This window comes from Gossypium hirsutum, chromosome D01, assembly GCF_007990345.1.
Source record: "Gossypium hirsutum isolate 1008001.06 chromosome D01, Gossypium_hirsutum_v2.1, whole genome shotgun sequence".
NCBI classification, from domain to species: Eukaryota; Viridiplantae; Streptophyta; class Magnoliopsida; order Malvales; family Malvaceae; genus Gossypium; species Gossypium hirsutum.
The window spans coordinates 23,837,917-23,858,076 of NC_053437.1; the positions used below are offsets into that span (position 1 = coordinate 23,837,917).

The 20,160-nt window shown below is 30.3% G+C and overlaps 2 protein-coding genes across 2 annotated transcripts; both read left to right on the forward strand.

The window, feature by feature from the left end:
* Nucleotides 1-5,829: 5,829 nt before the first annotated feature.
* Nucleotides 5,830-14,047, forward strand: LOC107921138 (protein ECERIFERUM 2). The gene is made up of 2 exons (XM_016851007.2): nt 5,830-6,599; nt 13,061-14,047. Exons 1-2 carry the CDS (start codon nt 6,174-6,176, stop codon nt 13,922-13,924), a joined length of 1,290 nt encoding a protein of 429 aa, XP_016706496.2. The 5' UTR covers nt 5,830-6,173; the 3' UTR covers nt 13,925-14,047.
* A 910-nt stretch (nt 14,048-14,957) lies between these two features.
* On the forward strand, nt 14,958-20,160 carry LOC107922644 (NADPH--cytochrome P450 reductase). Its single transcript, XM_041086439.1, has 18 exons — nt 14,958-15,468; nt 16,245-16,304; nt 16,403-16,479; nt 16,585-16,642; nt 16,741-16,824; nt 16,924-16,960; nt 17,091-17,160; nt 17,343-17,537; nt 17,628-17,720; nt 17,915-18,140; nt 18,224-18,307; nt 18,411-18,562; nt 18,648-18,744; nt 18,879-19,028; nt 19,143-19,220; nt 19,335-19,457; nt 19,539-19,652; nt 19,732-20,160. The coding sequence occupies exons 1-18, from the start codon at nt 15,010-15,012 to the stop codon at nt 19,810-19,812; spliced, it is 2,238 nt and encodes a 745-aa protein (XP_040942373.1). The 5' UTR covers nt 14,958-15,009; the 3' UTR covers nt 19,813-20,160.

The following is a 20,160-nucleotide window of genomic DNA, read 5'->3' on the forward strand; positions in this document are numbered from 1 at the left end:
TTATATTTTCAACGAGCTAGTGGAGGGACCAATTGGACATATGTAGTTGAGGCTCAAATGATTTATAATTAAGTTTCTCTATTTTGCCTATTAATTATAAACTCATTTAGTCTAGAAGTCATTCCACTATAGTATCGTGATTGAGCTCTCCCCAATGACATACAATTACGAAAGAAAGTACTCAATGATCATTCGATGACCTTATCATAAGTGTGTTACCCTCATAGGATATCTTTGATCTCCTTGGGGTAATATCTTTTCTCCCAATATGATTCTACTTTATGTCATTGTAATCGTTACATCTTCCTTCATGAAAAGTCAATCACTATCAAATAGTGATCAAGTCCTCCATCACAAAGATGAACAATCTGTAACCATGTTTACTTTTCATCAACCATGTAATGCCAGTGAGAGGATATCATTTACCCATGTTTTGGGATATGAATTCCACTATTATGAATGACGCTACATACTGCAGAAGTCGTACACCCAATACACCAACTTTCGATTCCTTATCTATTCGAATTCAGGCTTTTACTTACATCAAAGAGCACGAGTCATGTATACATAATTTATCATCCACTCAAGATTTAGGTATGTCACACTATGAACTTCACAAGTGAATAAATCCATAAACGGATTCTTTTCTTATTGGGCCCAGTTTGATTTAATGTTAGTCTAGTCAGTCACATCTATGTCTCTATCTTCTGGGAGTCATCCACTTCGATGCCCAAGACAAAGCATCTCATCAATTGGACTTGATAGACGGTATATTAGTCTTTCAATTGATTTGCTCATTTTCGATTAGACTAAGGACATGTTTAGGTTTGTCTACTAATATAAGTTGTCTTTTTGTAAAATGATCCGACCATGTAATACCGCTTAATATTAGTTAAACATTAGACAACCAATTAGCAATATTTGCTTCCATTTTTCTTTGCGTGCAAAACCATGCTAGGGCAACATACAAAGTATTAGTATAATTAATGAATAATTTTATTAATCAATCCATTCAAAAAATTACAAGTGTACTTAGACGAAAATATTACACTTAGGCTTAGAAAATGCTTAAGATGTTAATTCGGGTCTGCATTCATCGACCCCCGAAATTTAAGGTTTCCTTGGATTATTTGGATTATTGCCGATTTGATTTCAAAATTGTTAGCTTTAATCGTCTGATGATTAATGCTTCCACGGGCTGCCTCCAAATTGGGCATGGCGTAGCCTCTCAACGTTCGTTATTCCATCAGTAATGGGCGTGGTGATGGTGGTTGCCTTTTTACTCTTAGGTCGTCAGGTGGTTGGTCTATCGGTGGAGGTTGGATTCCTCTCAAAAGTTGGCCTCGTCGAGCGTGAGTCAAGATTCTTTTTTATTCCAGTTTGAATGGTACAATCCCATTACCAGTCTGAGTCATACATTACCTCTTACAAGCAAAATAAATTCAAAAAAATCAACAAATATTTTCCCAATAAATGACAAATAAACACAAATAAAATTTGTATATATTATTCTAGTTTTGGTCGACTATCTCCCTAAATAGCATGCAACAAAAATAAAAATCGCTTAACTAAACATCGTCTTTCTGGCAACGACGCCAGCAACTTGACTATGCGCCCTGCTGTGCGTACACCAGGATTGAGAATCAACACTACAACAATCAATAATATAGCGGTATCTGCAAGTGTGACAAGTCAGTTGTAATATTTATAATGTTCAATGGAACACTCGAGTATTCCAAGGATCGAACCCACATGAGTTGGTCATTAAGCAAATTCTTAGACTAAGGGCATGTGAAACAATGAGTCTAATTAACTTGCTAAATACTATAGTATGGTAGGTCATTCAAGAGTTCGATTATACCAATTAATTACCTAAAACTAGCAAATGACTAAATTGTAAAGAAAATAAACTACACAAGTATCAAATACGAGCAAATATTATAAGAGGAAGCGGTTGGTTGATTTCCATGCGTTTGAACTTTGAATTAGGGATCTAAATTGCTATTACTCCTAAATTGGCTTTGTTTTACCTCTCGGCCTCGACTTTACCAATTTCGATAAATTAGTTCGATTTATCTCTCGACCTCACCAACTAACCCGAGACTTATTAAATTGATGCCCAATAAGATATCTTCTCGGTCTCACTTATATTGGTTTTCCCTTAAGGGCATCAATCCTAAGCTTTTGAGTTTATTCAATTTAATCTAATTTTTTAATTTAGTCCCCAAACCCAAAAATCAATTACATAACATTTAAATCAAACAACCCCAAAATATTTAGCCACTCATGCTTGTATTAAAACCCATTAATAACAAGAAATTAAACAAAAACACCATTAACATAAACCTTAAGAAAATCGATAAAAATCCAATCTTTCTTACCAATACTTAGATTGCTAAGAAATGAAAGCAAGAATAATAAGCAAGAACATAAAAAAATATTATTTTTAACAAAAAAAAGTAAAAAAAGCTGAATAATATTAAAATAGGATTAAAATGTAATTACAAGAAAGTTTGAAGGTTTACTCCTAAACAATAAACCTAGCTATAGTAATAACTAACTTAACTACCAGCTATGAACTAACAAACACTAGAAAAATAAACAAGAAAAATAAAACCCTAAGCTATGGAGAAAACTAAACCCTAGAAGATGAAGAGAGAATGAAAAACTAGCTAAAAACTAATGAAAAATGCCTAAGTCTCTATGAAGTGTTTTCTCTCAGCCAAATTTGGCTTCTTTTAGCATTATTTCTGATCGATCTTTTATGCCCGAAATACCTTTAAGCGTGTTTCTTTGATTGGTGTAGAACTTGGACAAGGGTTGCCCCAACGATCATTTTTTGTATGCCTCGTCAGAGATATCGCGATACCTATGGTTTGGTATCACGATATCCTCGTCAGTCTTGACTTAAGGGATCCCTTGGGAGTTGGATATCGCGATATCACTGTGAAGAACCTAAACCATTTTTAATTCAGTACTATTCAGGGTATCACGACTTTCATGCTTCGATATTGTGATACCCTTCTTTTAGGCAATGTTTTTGTTCACGTTTGAGCCTTTGATGACTCCCTAAAACACTTAACCAACAATTAGGTCCTTGATGACACATTTGACCATTTTGAGGATCAAAAGTAATCGAAAACACACTAATTCACTTATTAACAGTAAAAATGAAAATTGAGTAGAAACAAAACAAAAACACATAAATTGCTCGGAAACAAGCGCCTTAAGTTTAATGGGGAACCTAATTTGACATATCAAATTACAAAAAATCAAAGGACAATCTAGTTGGGGATCCACATTAGAATCTAGGGGAAGGGCAAAAGGAGGATTTTGTTGATCAAGTCAAGGAGCACTCAGAAAGAAAATCATCATTAAGAAAAAGGGGATTAACTCTCAATGTCGTATGCTCTATTTAAAAAAGAATGAATATGAAAACATTAATGAAACGTACATAAATTGGAATTGGGAATTAAAAATGAATAGAGACGGATAGGTAATCATTTAATGAGTAAACATGTGTTATCATATGTCAATCACCTAATAAGTGACGTAAATATATGAAATGAATCACATGTGAGTGCTTGAGTCTTAATATGAAATTGGTATATAGATGGATTAAATCGAGATTAAACATTAGGTTTATAAAAAACTACACTCTAATAAGGATAAGGTAAGATAGGAAATTAGAGTCTACTTACTAAGCTCTTCTAGCGTAACACATTGTTGTTTAAACACGTAGGTTTAAAGGCTTTTTCGGGAGGCTTAAATTCATTTGTGGGACAATTGCATCATCGATGAGATTAGAAGATGGTATAAGTAGTGGTTTGTTTTTGTTATTTGTAATTTGGCATGTACATAAAATCTTAGGCTAGTTTAAGAATTTTTAAGTATTTTCACTTGTGAAATCAAGTGCCATTCGAAACTATTTAGATGTTTCATGTAGCCTTTGATTGATAATTTGATTTGCACATGTTGGAGACTTGAATTTATGCTTAAATGAGGTTTGAAAATGATATAAATTGATTTGGAACCTGTCGGTATATTTTGATAGGTTTAGGGTGATTTACAATATTTTAAACTTAATTTTGCTCTAAGAAACTCAAGTTCCAAAACCTAACCTTGTAGGTATTGGAACATAGCTTGACAATAGCCAAAATGCTACAGTTCCAGGCCAAGTTACAAATACCTTAAGTATAAGTACCGGTACCTTGCTTGTAGATAGACTCCACTACAGTATTTTAATTGTTTTGAGTTAAATTCACATTTGTGATGCAATTTAATTCTAAAGTGTACTTGTACTAAGCCTAGTAAATGTGCATATGTTGGGAGCATAATTATGTAATGTTTATTTAATAAGGTGTAGAGGAAAAGGCTAAATTGTATTTTATCCCTCAAACTTTAAAAAACTCAATTATGCCCCCTTTGAACTTTTTGCACCCAATTGAGCCCCTAAACTAACAAAATTAGCCAAATAGGCCCTTTGACTAACGTTAATGGTTAGTAATTTATTGCAACTTGAAGTGGCCATTAGTAGACGCCACGTTAGCATCGTTTGTTGATGTGGCATTATCGCTGACACGGAAATTTCACGTTATCACCGAAGGCTGACGTGGCAGTGCACGTCAACAAAAATAAAAAAAAATTCAAAAAATATAAAATTATTTTTATACTACACAATGAATCTGGACAAATTGTTGTCTAGGTTCATTTGTATTTAGGCATCCATTTGTCTAGATTCATTCTAGAATTATAGAAAAAATATAAAAAAATTATTAAATTTTGTAATAATTATTAGAAATTTGTTAAAAACCATAAAATTTATAAAAAAATAATTTATTAATTACCATGAAAAATTTAGAAAAAATCAGTTATAAAAATTGTTAGAAATAAATTAAAAAACCATAAATTTTTATAAAAAAATTATTTTTTATAAAGTTTTATAGAAATTATTATTTTTTCTCATTTTTATTAAATTATTTGACTAATATACTTATTTTTTGGTATATCAAACATCGAAGTCCTTTCTTTTTTTCATGCAAACTATTGAAAGCTGTTCTAAAATCTTTAGCCTTGTTAACGATAAATGGATTTTTTTTAAATTAATGATCAATGGTTAATGCGTTAATAAAAATGAGAAAAATAAATTATATAAAAGATTTAATTTAATTTTTAATAAAATTTTATGATTTTTAATTAATCTCTAACAATTTTATAGATTTTTTTTCTATTTTTTATGGTTTTTAATAAATTTATTTTTATAAATTTTATAAAATTTTATGGTTTTTCACTTATTTTTAATAATTATTATGAATTCTAATCATCTTTTATAATTTTTATATAATTTTAAAATAAATCTAAACAAATGAATGTCTAGATTCAAATGAATCTCGATAACAATTTGTCTAGATTCACTATGTAGTATTTAAAAATTAATTTAACTTTTTTTTATTGACAAGTGCCAAGTTTGCAGCTAATGATGAAGTAGAACTAACACGTCAACGGTTAGTGATGATGTGGCACTAACACATCATTAAACAATGTTGATGTGACATCTGTTAATGATCACTTCATCATTGTTGCTAGTTACTAATGGTCAATGTTAGTTAAATAGTTTATTTGACCAATTTTATTAATTCAAAAGTTTAATTTGATGAAAAAATTTCAGAGAAATTTAATTGGATTTTTTTTTAAATTCCATGGACAAAAAAACTATTAACCATCATTATTTAAGATGAAATAAAATTTGAGCCATGTTTATTGAATGGTCAGCTAATTTTGATACGTCTCTCTCCATATATTTTTAAATGCGAATGATGATGAGAAGGTGGTTCAATTGTTTTTTTTTCTTTAATAGAAAAGAACCTTTGAAAATTTAATTAGAAAACAAAGAAAAATGATTTTTAAAAAAAGTACTTTCTTATTGTACTTTGTACGTCTGTTAAAAAAAAGTCTAAAGAAATAAAAAGTGTCACTAATTTATGGTATTAAGTCCCCTCACCTTCCCTCGACCATAGCTTCTTAAAAGCCACCAGAATGGCTTCTGCCATATTCCAATCCTTCCTTGCTCTTTTGCATAATTATAAATATAGAACTTCCCTTTTCCAGAAAAATAAATCACTTCATTCTACTTTCCCAAGTTTCCTGTGTTTTTCACTTCTATTTTAATCACAATGGTGTCGGGTTCGTTGGAATGCCCTGTTAGGGGGGAAATGCTGTCATCGGTGGTTCCCGCCAAAGCAACCGGCGGAAACAAGGATTTGGAGCTAACAAGCATGGATTTAGCAATGAAACTCCATTATATCAAAGGCGCGTATTTTTTCCAACCTGAAGCGGCTCAAGGTTTGTCGATTCATGATTTGAAAGAGCCCATGTTTCAGTGTCTGGAACTTTACTACGCTGCCTCAGGGAGGATTCGGAGATCGGAAAGTGGCCGGCCGTTTATCAAATGCAACGACGGTGGCGTCCGAATCGTTGAAGCTCAGTGTGATAAGAGTGTTGATGAATGGCTGGCTATGGCCAGAAACAATGATCATATGCTCGCCCATGATCAAGTTCTTGGCCCTGATTTGGGTTTCTCGCCTTTGGTTTTTGTCCAGGTATTATTCCTACACTAATAATCACTCAATTATTAATATTCAACTATAAAAAATTACAAAATTATCATCCAATTATTCAATTTTGTATTCTTTAATCACTAGCGAGCTAACATAAAAATGAAAACACAAAAAATTTAAGATAGTTGGATGACCAAAAAAGAAAATTTTGAAAATTTGAATTACCATTTTATAAGTTTTCATAATTAAATTACCAAAAAAATTTATTTATAATTAGATGATAATTTTATAACTTTTTATGGTTAGATGATAAAAAAAAATTTACTAATAACTAGTGACTAGTAATGTAATTTACCCTTATCTTTATTATTTCTTTAACTAACATTTCTCCTATTTGCTAGGATTCTTTTAAGTTTTCTATTTCATCTATTAAAATATATGAGTATGTAAACTTGGAATTTAATCTATTTTTCAAATTTTAAATTTAGTTAAATTTATTAATATTATTAAAATTATTTTATTAAATTTAAGTTCATTACAACATTATTTTTTTAGTTATATTGCTATCAAGTGAAATTTTTTTAATTTTAAAATATCGCACTAACAAATTTAACAATATAAAGAGGTTAAATTCCAAAAATTTAAATTATAAAAATTAAATTCTAAAACTAAGAAAATATTACCTAATTTAAGTACTTGATTATATAAGGAGGTGTAGAAATTAATTATTTCCCCTAACTTTTTAGAAGAAAAAAATACTAAATTTTAGGTAAATGGAAAGACCATTATTTATGATTCAAACAATTTTTTCAATTAGTCTATTATTTTAATTGTGTCTCTACTCTCTCTATATAGTTTTTCTATTAAATTTCAATGATATTTATTAGGAGTAAGCATTCGGTCGAATCAAGTAAAAAAATTTTGAGTTGGTGAGTCCTATTTTATCATCTTAACTTGATTTGAAAAATTTTCAAATCGAGTCGAGTGAAATGAAATTTGAGTCGCATTGAATCGAGTGAAATTTTTTGAGTTTAATTAAAAAATTAAACATGTCAAATTAAAATATTGTTACACTATAACTAAATCCATGTTAAAGCACATAAATTTAAATATATATATTAGAAAACATTTTCAAAGTAAAATAATATCTGTATAATAAACTTTAATCATTAATTAATTTATTTAGGTTCTAAAATTATTATTTTAGAAAATTTTAAAATTTTTTAAAAATATATAATTTTTATAAATATTTTGAATTTTTAAAAATTATTTTGAACTTTTTTGTAATTTTTGTTGAGAGAGATCAATTTGCCCAATTTCAAAATTGACAGGGACCAAAGGAATATTTAAACCAATTTGTTATTCGAATTATTCGAGTTATTCAAATTGTAAAATGCAACTCAACCCGAACTCGAAACTCAAATTACTTATTCAAATTAGCTCAAACAACTCAAATGGATTAACTCAAAAAAAGATTTGTTTGTTTTTTTAACCAAATCAAGTTTTACTCCCTAATACTGACAAGCTAGTTTCAATTGTTGTTTATAGAAAACAACCTTTTTTACTACTCTTTATTTTATTGGTATTATTATCATTTATAATTTTTCGTGAAAAAAATAATTGGAAATAAAAAATAGTAAAAATATAAATTGAGAAAATGAAAGAAATTTCAGATCATGGTCCGTTTTATAAGAAACTTATTTTAGATATGATTCTTTTAATAATTTGTATGAATAAGTTTATATAATTTGATTTTGTGGCTAGCAAAGGGCACATTTAGTTTGGGTAGGCTTAGGGCCCAGTCCAATGACTAGACTAGACTCTCCTCGTATTTCTTGTTGGACCAAAACAATGGTCCCCAATAGATGACGACTTTTGAAAATATAACATTAAAATTTATAATACTAGACCTGCTCCATGATTGAGGAATTTTAGCAAAAATATTAAGTCCAAAAATGGATTTTAAAAAAATAAACATACTTAAAATATAAGTTAAATTTAGATTTTAATATTGAACTTTATTTGATTTGACCTATTTTTAAGTTTATTATATAATTTTTTAATATATTATGTAATTCATATCATGTTAAATTAAATTTACTATGATATTAAAAAAAATGTTAAGTTTTTTATATTTAGAAATTTAATAAGAAATGTAATGGTCGCAAATATATATAATGCCAAATTTAAATGAAAAATAATTGTATTTTAAATATATAGATATATAGGTGGCCTAAACGGGTTTGGATTAATTATTTATATGGATAAATTTGCACAAAATTTAAGGCTCACATTTCTTATGTCATGTTGGACTTAGACAACTATATATGGTATTGATACCATCCGTATGCTTAACCCAAAACCGGCTCGTCTCAACTCATAAATACAGTTATGAAATACTAAAGAATTTGCTTAACAAATGTTTATATACATTGATTTTTTTTAATATATCTTATAGTCGAGAGTTAATTAGACATCAACTTGGTTGGGGAAATGATTAAAATGACTTTTTCATATATAATGTAAGTCATTAGTATGATGTTACTTTTGTCTTTTTATATTTTTCTATAAAATCAATAAAAACACTCACATATAGTGAGATTCCAACCCATGTCATAAGCATCTATAAAACTTCAACTTTATCACTTTAACCAAAGATTTATTTTGATTTTAATATAATATTTAATGTTTTTACACAAACTTTGCCACCTACATTGTTATATCTCTACTAATTTTAAATCCATTACTGAGTTTGATGTTATTTTTAAATGCATACATATATTCTAAGTATGTATACGTGCAACACAATTTCTATTTACATATTACAATTTAGGAAAAAGAATAACAACAATAAAATTTGAACCCTAATATTTTAACGTCAACAAAGTGCTTGACCACTACTCTCTTTATGATATTGGAAATTAATTTAAAATATATATAAAATTAATTATCTGTTTTTTTTTCATTTGAAAAGATAGTTATAGTTAATTAATTTTTTAATATATTTTTTCTTTTTTCTAGATGTGCGATAATAATAATTTCTATATAATAAAATTTTTGATTGAATTGGTTTTATTAATTAACTATGTTCTAATTTAATTGAGAAAAAAATATTAAAATATATTTTTTATAAATGGTGTTTTTGTCTGTTCATATTTATTTAAATCAATAAAAAATTACGTATGATGAGATTTGAGCTAGACATGTCCATGAGTTAGGCAATCCACCTTGCCTAGTAGGTTTAGTTCAACTTGGACGAAGCTTGGACAATGTTTTTATATCTAGAATTGAGTCGAATCGACTACATTCAAGTTAAATAATAAAATATTTTTAAAATTTAATTTAATTATAAAATATGAAAATATTAATATCATTAAGTTTTGAACAGTGAAATAGGCTTTTTGGATGGGTTAAGCTAAAAATTGGCTTGAGCTTGAATTTTTTTTGAAATTGGGCTTGACCCAATTTGGTCCATGTACAGATCTAATTTGAACCAAAGACGTTATAGATTTCAACTTTTTAACTTTACTATTTCAATCAAGACATTCTTTGAATATTGCACAATTTTTTAATAAATACTAAAAATCCTATCACATGTATATGCATGTGGGAACTAAGTATTCAGAATACATGTATGCATGTAAAAATAACGTACAATAAATAATAAATTGTATGGTTTGAAATTAATTAATAATAACAAATGCAATATGTATGATATTAAAATAAAAATTAGATTAAATTATCAGTAAAACGAAATTTAAACACGTAAATATATCAGATTAAGATTATTAAATGCATTACAATTGTTTATCATGATGTTTTCATTAATCTTGAGTTGATGTTGAGATAATTTGTAATATCAACTCAATCAATAATATTATCAATATATATAATTTATAGAAGTAATAAAGTGTGCATAATAAAATAAAAATGTACAAAATATTTTAAAATAATGCTTTGGTTAGGTGGTAAAAATTAAAGTTTTGTTGACCCAAATGTCTTGAGTTTAAATTTCAGAATATGCAATTTAGTTATTAAAAAAAATACTATGGTACCTTAGAACAATATAATTTATTTTAGATACGAAAGGATATTTTATAATTTCTCTAATCGAGTTGGTACCCAATTAGCTCGTAACTCTAACTCAATCAAAAGATTAAATAATATATATTTTGTGTACATATATATATATGGGGAGAGATCCACTTACACTGGTGTAAAACTTAAGTGGTTTCACATCCTTTCGTGTCTTTTTATACGATTAATATTTTATCAATCTAATAGTTGAATTTTTCAAAATATTTATACTTGTCATGCTTGTAAATTTTTGAATTGATCCGAAACTTGTCATATCAATCTAGAATGTTGTTTATATTAATATATATTTAACAATCAAAAGTTTTTTTTACATAAAACGAACAGGTAAAAATTTATAATTTATGTCAAACTTGTTATGCATAATCTACATGAATAAAGAATGATATATGACAGTTGGATTGATAAAATATTAATCATATAAAAAGTAAAGTTTTACACCTTTATAACCCCTATATATATGTGTATGTATATATAGGGGAGAGATCACTTACATAGTGCAAAAACTAAAGTAGTTTTACACACTGTCATAACTATTTATATTATTAATATTTTAATGATTTAACTGCTATATTTCATAGTCTATTCATGTAGATCATGTATGTCAAATTTGATGTAAATTTAAAACTTCTAATTATTTGTTTTATATAAAAAAAACTTTATCCGTTGAATATATATTAGTATATATAATATTTTAGATCAATATGATAGAGATATTGAATCGGTTTGAAAATTTACATGCATAACAAGTACAATTATATTTATAAATTCAGCGGTTGGACTGTTAAAATTATTAATCATATAAATAATTATGAAAGTGTGTAAAATTACTTTAATTTTTACACGGTAGACATAGATCCTTCCTTTATATATATGTGTGTGTAAATTTAAGGAGTGCATTTGGAGTTTTAGTTAACAAAATCCGTAATTAAATAACTTTCAATATATTTTCTTTTTTATATTTTATAAATAATTTTTATTAAATTCAATAAAAAGGAAATTAAATACGATATTTTAATTTTTTTTCTCTCCTTTGTTTCCCATAGTTTTTTTGAAAATTAGATTATTACACATCAATTATATGGATGGAATTTTTTTATGTAATCATATATTCGCACAAAATTTATATAAAAAACAAATGAAATAAAATTAAAGTTTTGGGGGAATTTTATGCGTGAGTTTCAAATTCCCTTTTTTATTATAAATTTTATATAAAAAAATAAAATTTTTTTCATAATAATGTTTCTTATTTTTAATTAGATGGTATTTTAATAATTTTTTATTCATCTTGTTTACTTGTGATGCTAACTCGGTTAGAGAATTAAATATAGTATAGATATAGCAGGAAGAATTATTTATGTGTTGTTTGATAAAATGAAAAATTAAGTATTGAAATTTCACAATTAAATTTTATAAGTACTTAATTTATATTAGAAAGTTGTTTGGTATATTAATAAAAATTAAAAATGGAATATTGGATTTAATTACAATTTATTTTTGTATTTGAAGTTATAGTTCTCAAGTGTGAACTCTAAAAACACATTTCATTGCATTTTGGTAAAAGAAGAATCAGGCATACCATTGGTAATGAAAACGGTTATTTTGTAACGGACGTTTTGGCAAATCCGTCCAAAAGGCTGATGTCTTAAGTTTTGTTGTGTTGGCCATTAAATAGAGTCTTGGAGAAAGTGAGAGATAAGTATGCATTTATCAATTTGTTCAAAAAGAGAAAATAGAGTGCATTTTTCCAATTTTGCCCCTTCTTCACAGCAGGCCAAACGACAATAACTGCTACTAATAAAGTTGCATTTATCTAACCATCACTTCATTCATCAATACTAATTACTTTTAATTTAAACAAATATAATCATTATTTTAAATTTTAAAAACAATATATTATAAAAAAAACCCATTTTTGTTTTGAAAAAATTATGTATTAATATGTTATTTTAATTAATATTATTTATAAAATAATTATACTCTTTTATTAGTTTAAACATTACATTAATAAAGTGTAAATAGAAAACCACATTCATAATTAAATTATAGGTGTTATACTTCTAATATTCATAATAATATAAAAATATTGACAATGATTTATAAAATATTCAATGTGTCTATTTATATAAAATTCTTTCTAAAGTAAATTTTCATTTGTTGTTTTCAGTAATATTATTAGTAAAATAATTATAATTACTTCTTAATTTTTAATTTAAACACTATATTATATTTATTTAAAAAAGATAGAAAAAAATCTATTAAGAAATTAAAATTAAATAAGTTGATCACATTATACTTTATGTTGAATTATTCATAATAATTAAGCATGTGAATTTAGTAATGTAATGGCTGAATTTGTTTTTTAGATTTATAAAATATTTTTGACAAAATTAAAATATTTGTTTCAGTTCACACGGTTCAAATGTGGGGGCGTATCGGTAGGACTCAGCTGGGCTCATGTATTGGGAGATGCATTTTCAGCCTCAAATTTCCTTAATTTATGGGGACAAATCATGGCGGGAAAACAAGTTCCGTTGCAGCCTAACAGTCCTGCTCACAACATATCCCAATTCCCAATTTCTATTTCCAGGAAACCATTTTCCTTGAAAAAAGTTGACCCTGTTGGTGACTATTGGTTAACTCCCAATAACTCTAAAATGGTAACTCACTCTTTTCGCATCACTGCCAAACAACTTCATTATTACATCACAACATATTGTATTCATGACCCGAACAAAATCTCCGATTTTGAAATTATTTTGGCTATGATATGGCAATCATTATCGAAAGCCAGAGAGGATTCAGGTCCAAACATCGTTACAATTTGTTCAAACAATTCTGCCGATAAAATGGCGATGTTGCCGAGTAATGGCATGACACTGAGCACGGTGGAAGCTGATTTTTGTGTTTCGAAGGTGGAAATAGGGGAATTAGCAAAGCTGATAGCTGAAAAAAGGATGGATGAGAATGGATTGATCGGAGAGTTGATAAAGGGGGATGAAGTAAGATCGGATTTTATAGTGTATGGAGCAAATTTGACATTTGTAAACTTGGAAGGAATGAATGTGTATGGAATAGAAATGAAGGGATTGAAACCAGTGTGTGTGAATTATATGATGAATGGAGTTGGTGAAGAAGGAACAGTGGTGGTTCTTCCTAGTAATGAAAAAGATGGTGGGAATAATGGGAAGATGGTCACCATCACCTTGCCTCAACATCTATTGCTAAAGCTTAACAATAGACTTCAAATTGATTGGAATATTGTTATTTAATTTAAATATTTTTCTCATTTCATTTCTTGTAATGCATACGTGGGTGAGTTATCGTGTCTGTAAGAGAATAATGAATGTATGGTGTCTCTGTTGTTATATATGAATAACATTCTCATTATCATATTTAAAATTTTTCAGATTCATTATATTTGCATCATAAAAATTGTAACAGTGAATAAAACTTAAAAAGGGCAAAAAGGAAAGCAATAAAAAGCGGAAAACGGCAGAAGAAATGCCGAGCAAAAGGCAACCTTTTAATTTCTTCTTTTTTCTCCGCTTACGTCAACCCATGCGTTACATTTTGTATTAGGAGAAAACGGTAGACAGCACAAAAACAAGTAGAAAAAAAATTTTAAAAATCGATGATTAAAAATAATTACTACATTAGTTTTTGAAAGCCTTTTCTTCCGTTTCCTCCCTCTCTCCCCGCGAATACGATAGTATAAATTAAAGGAAATAAATAGGTTAAAATATGCTGATAGTCCCTATACTTGTATAGAATTTAAGATTTAGTTCCTTTACTTTAAAATTTAAAAATTAAGTCCTCTTACTTTTTGTTTAAAATTTTTTGTCCAGTCAATGAATTCATCGGTGTTTTCTAGTAAAATTTATCAACTTGTCATTTTGATTAGGCTATCCTCATATGATGTGACATATGGTTGACAAGAAATAAACATGATAAACTAACAAATTTTGACAAAAATTACCAATGACAATAATGATTAGACTAGAATTTTTAAATTAAAAAAGTTTGGCTACATTTGGTTGAAATATTATTTTTTAATAGCATGGTTTAATATGAGTTAACAATAAACTGATGCAGTTTGTATTATTTAGCTACTCTCATAACTAATTTTTAGCAAAGAGGAGATTTTTGCTTATTTTGGAGATGTCTACTCATCTTTCTAATTTTGAGTTTAAAATTATACTAACTATTCTTTTATTTAATGTCTAACTATTTCAATATATAAACAATAAATAAACTTTTTCAATCTCAAATACTATAAAAGTACAGGGACTAACTACACATTTTAACTAAAAAAATATAACGGACGAACCCTTTTTTTTTCTATCCCCTCTAGTTTATGTGGTCAAGCCTTTGTCGTTTTGGGTTACTCTCCCACTACAAATACTCACTGAACTCACCCTTCTTCCCTAGCTCTGATCAACCCTCTTCTACCTTTTACTTTGATTTTCATTTTAAATTGTTTTCTTTTTCTGTTTGTGTTTCAGTGTTGAAAATGAGTTCGCGCTCGGGTTTGGTGAGTTTTGTTGAGTCTGTATTGGGAATGTCGTTGGGGGGTTCGGTGACGGATTCTATGCTAATGATAGCAACAACGTCGTTGGCGGTGATTCTGGTGTTCTTGATTTTTCTCTGGAAAAATTTAGTCTCTCAACGAAGCCCTGATGTTAAGCTTTTGGTTGCTTCTAAGCCTGTTTCACTCAAGGTTGATGAAGATGATGACGCCCTTGTCGCTTCCGGTAAAAAAAAAGTCACCATTTTTTACGGCACCCAGACGGGAACCGCTGAGGGATTTGCTAAGGTAGTAGATAAAACTTTTCAAATTTTGATTTTTCTTTTTGGTGCCATTCAAGTTTTGATTTTGATTGCTGAATATGATGATTTAAATGTTGACTACTTGACTGAAATGGAACCTTTTTTACTGATATTATTAGGATGAAAATTTATGTTAATGTTGCTTATCAAGCTTATTCTTTTTTAATTACTGGTTTGTTGTGGAAATTTTGAGTTGCTCCTATAATCAGTGCATGATGCAGATCAAGATTATGAAGTTGCAAGGAGATGAATGGACTGTTCCTTTTGAAGTCATATTTCATGAAATATTTAGTATTTTAGGGACTATTTGAAGTTCACTATACCATTCATATGTTTTCCAAGATTCGGATAATTTAGCTGTAGATTTAGTTGTAATAAATTGGTTTATTCGATGCTAAGTCGTTATGTCCATTGCTTTCGTCATTCCGAGCTCAAAGAAACCAGGGCTTAACTATAGATGGAAACGTGGCGGATATAATTTGCTAAGTCGTTATGTCCGGTGCATTCGTCATTCTGAGCTCAAAGAAACAAGGACATAACTATAGATGGAAACGTGGCGGATATAATTCTTGTTAGTAAATCTTTGTTATTAATTGTTTTGTTGTTAATAGCGGATAATTTGGCTACGTGCGGAGTTGTTTTTCTTCTGTTACTTGTCGTTACACTCGGCCGCAATCGATGTGTGCTTGGCACGTATGTTTGGAAAAGATGTCTGTTTTTAGTTAACGTTTCACGTGTTGATTTGCGGATTTCCTGTTGTAGGCTTTGGCTGAAGAGATCAAGGCAAGATATGAGAAAGCAGCAGTCAAAGCTGTTGACCTGGTATATATAGGGAATTACTTGTTACCTTGTTTTTGTACTGAGAATTTTTTCTCTTGGTATTTACGATTACATTCATCACATTGTGTGTTTTATATTAGGATGATTATGCTGTTGATGATGAAGAGTATGAAGAGAAGCTTAAAAAGGAGACTTCGGCTTTTTTCATGGTGGCCACGTAAGATAGATTCTCAGTTTTACTGAAGCTATTCTTGGTTGTGTATTTGTTTCTGCGTTATGTAAAGTATGGGGTATTTTAACATAGTTGAGCATGACATTGTAGTTATGGAGACGGGGAGCCAACCGATAACTCTGCTAGATTTTACAAATGGTTTACTGAGGTTGGTGGCTACCTCAAAAGAACATTCAAATTAGACTTTGTACTGTGCCAGCATTCAACCGATAACACTTGCTATTATATTGTTTTATTTGAGTTTAGGGGAATGAAAGGCAGTCCTGGCTTCAACGACTCACATATGGTGTTTTTGGTCTAGGTAACCGTCAATATGAACATTTTAACAAGGTAACATTGGCACAGAGATTACTATTTTGCTTACTTTCTTGTTTTTCTCTTTTGCAATTGTGTAATCTGATTTTATGATTTTTTTTTTTTTGTAAATAGATAGCAAAGGTGCTTGATGAGAAACTTTCAGAACAAGGTATTTTTTTATTTTACTTATTTCGTGATTCCACCCTTCTTTTCTAATTGATGAAGTTCTACATACAAATGTGGGATCAAAATTAATATTCATGTTTGGACTAAGTGTATACTTTTTCATTGTGTGAAAGGTGCCAAACGTCTTATCGAAGTTGGTCTTGGTGATGATGATCAATGTATTGAAGATGATTTCACTGCATGGTATGTAATCCCCTTTCAGTTGTACCTGTGATTCTGTTTGTTTGTTTTTTTCTTATTGAAGCTGAAAGCATCATATCTTAACTTGGTGATTCTGGAGCTTTTCTTGGGCAAAGACTTCAATTTTTGCTCTGGTAGCTTTACTGTAAATCTTTTTCATTTTTAATTTGTTGTTATTTCCTTAGGAGAGAATTGCTGTGGCCAGAGTTAGATCAACTTCTTAGAGATGAAGATGACGAAAATACCGCCTCTACCCCATATACAGCTGCTATTCCTAAATATAGAGTAGTGATTCATGATCCCTCTATGATGCGCATTGAGGATAATCACTCAAATATGGAAAATGGGAATGCTTCACTTGACATCCACCATCCATGCAGGTAATAAGGGACGTGCATTGTGTCGGTTTTCTCACATTGTCCCCCTTTTATTTTCCTTTTTGAGATCACTGTTAAATAATTTGCACACAGAGTTAATGTTGCCGTCCAGAGAGAGCTCCACAAGCCAGAATCTGATCGCTCTTGCATACATCTGGAGTTCGACATAACAGGAACTTCTATAACGTAAGTTCACAGCTTTGTAATGTTTGTTACTCTACAAAATTGGGCTTCTGAAATAAAGCATCTCTAAGTGATCGTAGTATTAATATTTTGCTGTTTTTAAGTGCTTTTGACCCACAGATTTGGTTTTAAAAAGGTTGATAACATCGCTTTATGATTTTATGATCTTATGCAATTAATAAGTTGAACTGTCCCAGATATGAAACTGGCGATCATGTCGGTGTTTATGCTGATAATAGCATTGAGACCATCGAGGAAGCAGCCAGATTGTTGGGTCAACCTCTCGATTTGCTGTTTTCTATACACACTGACAACGAGGATGGCATGCCCTCCGGTAGCTCATTGCCACCTCCTTTCAGCAGTCCATGTACACTTAAAACAGCCTTGGCACGATATGCAGATCTCTTGAACCCTCCGCGGAAGGTAACTCCTCTCCACCACCCAGAAACTGTTATTTTGTTGCTTAAATGACTTTTTTCTTTTTATCCAAACTGTTATTTTGTCAGGCTGCTTTGGTTGCGTTGGCTGCTCATGCCACTGAACCCAGTGAAGCGGAAAGACTCAGGTTCTTGTCATCACCACAGGGGAAGGTTGATGAAATACTTAATGTTGCTTTTGTTTTTATCCTCTCATGTGTTCGTGGTGGTTATAAATTTTTCCTCTTGATTATGTGCTCTTCTTCCTTTTGCCCAGGATGAGTACTCACAATGGGTTGTTGGAAGTCAAAGAAGTCTTCTTGAGGTTATGGCTCAGTTCCCATCTGCAAAACCTCCCATCGGTGTATTTTTTGCTGCTATAGCCCCTCGACTACAGCCGCGTTATTATTCTATCTCATCCTCCCCTAGGTGACTAGATTTGTCCTTTCTACATTATCAATGCAGTATTACCTTATACTTCAGATTAATAAGAATTGTGGGTCGGTTTGAGCAGGTTTGTATCTGGTAGAATTCATGTAACCTGTGCTTTAGTTTATGGTCCAACTCCAACCAGAAGAATTCATCGGGGTGTGTGTTCGACCTGGATGAAGGTAATGACTGTAATTTCTTCGGTTGCTCTTCCACATTTTGTACTTTCTTATATTCCCGTAGAGTTCATGTACCCAGCAGACATTACTTGGGCTGTAGTGGCATCTGACATCTAATTGCATTGAAAAAAATTCAGAATGCAGTTTCTCTGGAGAAAAACAGTGATTGCAGCGGAGCTCCTATTTTTATCAGGCAATCTAATTTTAAGCTACCAGCAGATCCTTCAATTCCGATCATCATGGTTGGACCTGGGACTGGATTAGCACCTTTCCGAGGTTTTCTACAGGTTGATTACTCTTTGTTTTACATATTCTTTCATTTTGCCAAAAAAAAAAAAAGAAGAAAAGAAGAAGAAAGAAAGAGAAGAAGAAAATAACTTAAAACTAACTGTTCTTTACAGGAAAGAGTGGTCCTTAAAGAAGATGGTGCAGAACTTGGTCCATCTCTACTCTTTTTTGGATGTAGGAATCGGAAAATGGTTCGGATCTGATTTTGATACTAATTATCTTTAAGCAACATCATGAGCATGTCTCATTGTAATTTTCAGCCAATGTAGGATTTTATTTATTTACTTTTCTGGGGACTTTTCTAGGATTTCATTTACGAAGATGAGCTCAATAATTTGGTGGAACAAGGTGCACTATCCGAGCTCATCGTTGCATTCTCACGAGAGGGCCCACAAAAGGAGTATGTTCAACATAAGATGATGGATAAGGTAAGTAGTAGGAAGGAACGGATATTGCAGTTCATGATATAAAAATGAACCGTTATACCATCTGTTGTGTTCGGAGTACAGGCGGCACATATATGGAGCCTAATAAGCAAGGGAGGATATCTTTATGTATGTGGCGATGCCAAGGGTATGGCAAGAGATGTTCATCGCACCTTGCACACCATCGTTCAGGAGCAGGTATTGATTATCGTCTGAGAGGAGTCCTCTACTCAAGAGCCACTTACATTAATCTTTGAAACTTGTGTATGAATTTCAGGGGAACATGGAGTCGTCAAAGGCGGAGTCTATGGTGAAGAAACTCCAGATGGAAGGACGATATCTTAGAGATGTGTGGTGATGGTGGGCGTTTTTATTTCCTCAGCAGTTCTTCAGAACATCCATGCCAAATATGGTGGTGGATTAGGTTCATATTTTCTAGTTCTAGTGTGTTCGGAGTAAAAGCAGTCAGTTAGGTAGTATGGTACCCGGTTCATCCGGTTGTAGGAGTTGTCTGTAGATGTTAGTCCGCCTTAGTTTTTCTAATCTCAAATAAACCTAGGAATAGAAGGATAATTTGTTTGTAGACAACCAAAATGGAAATAGGGATGCCAAAACATAGTGAAAGCTGTTTCTAGGTTATTTGGGATGGTCATGGTGTTTGTAGTGAAAATAATAAATAAATAAATAAAAGAAGTTGTAAATTAAA

Excerpts from the sequence above, each read along its gene's own strand:
- LOC107921138 (XM_016851007.2), top strand. The coding sequence starts at position 6,174 with ATGGTGTCGGGTTCGTTGGAATGCCCTGTTAGGGGGGAAATGCTGTCA. Across the intron at positions 6,600-13,060 it reads CGCCTTTGGTTTTTGTCCAG|TTCACACGGTTCAAATGTGG; the intron begins GTATTATTCCTA and ends TATTTGTTTCAG.
- LOC107922644 (XM_041086439.1), top strand. The coding sequence starts at position 15,010 with ATGTGGTCAAGCCTTTGTCGTTTTGGGTTACTCTCCCACTACAAATAC. Across the intron at positions 16,480-16,584 it reads GCTTTTTTCATGGTGGCCAC|TTATGGAGACGGGGAGCCAA; the intron begins GTAAGATAGATT and ends ATGACATTGTAG. Across the intron at positions 16,643-16,740 it reads TTTACAAATGGTTTACTGAG|GGGAATGAAAGGCAGTCCTG; the intron begins GTTGGTGGCTAC and ends ATTTGAGTTTAG.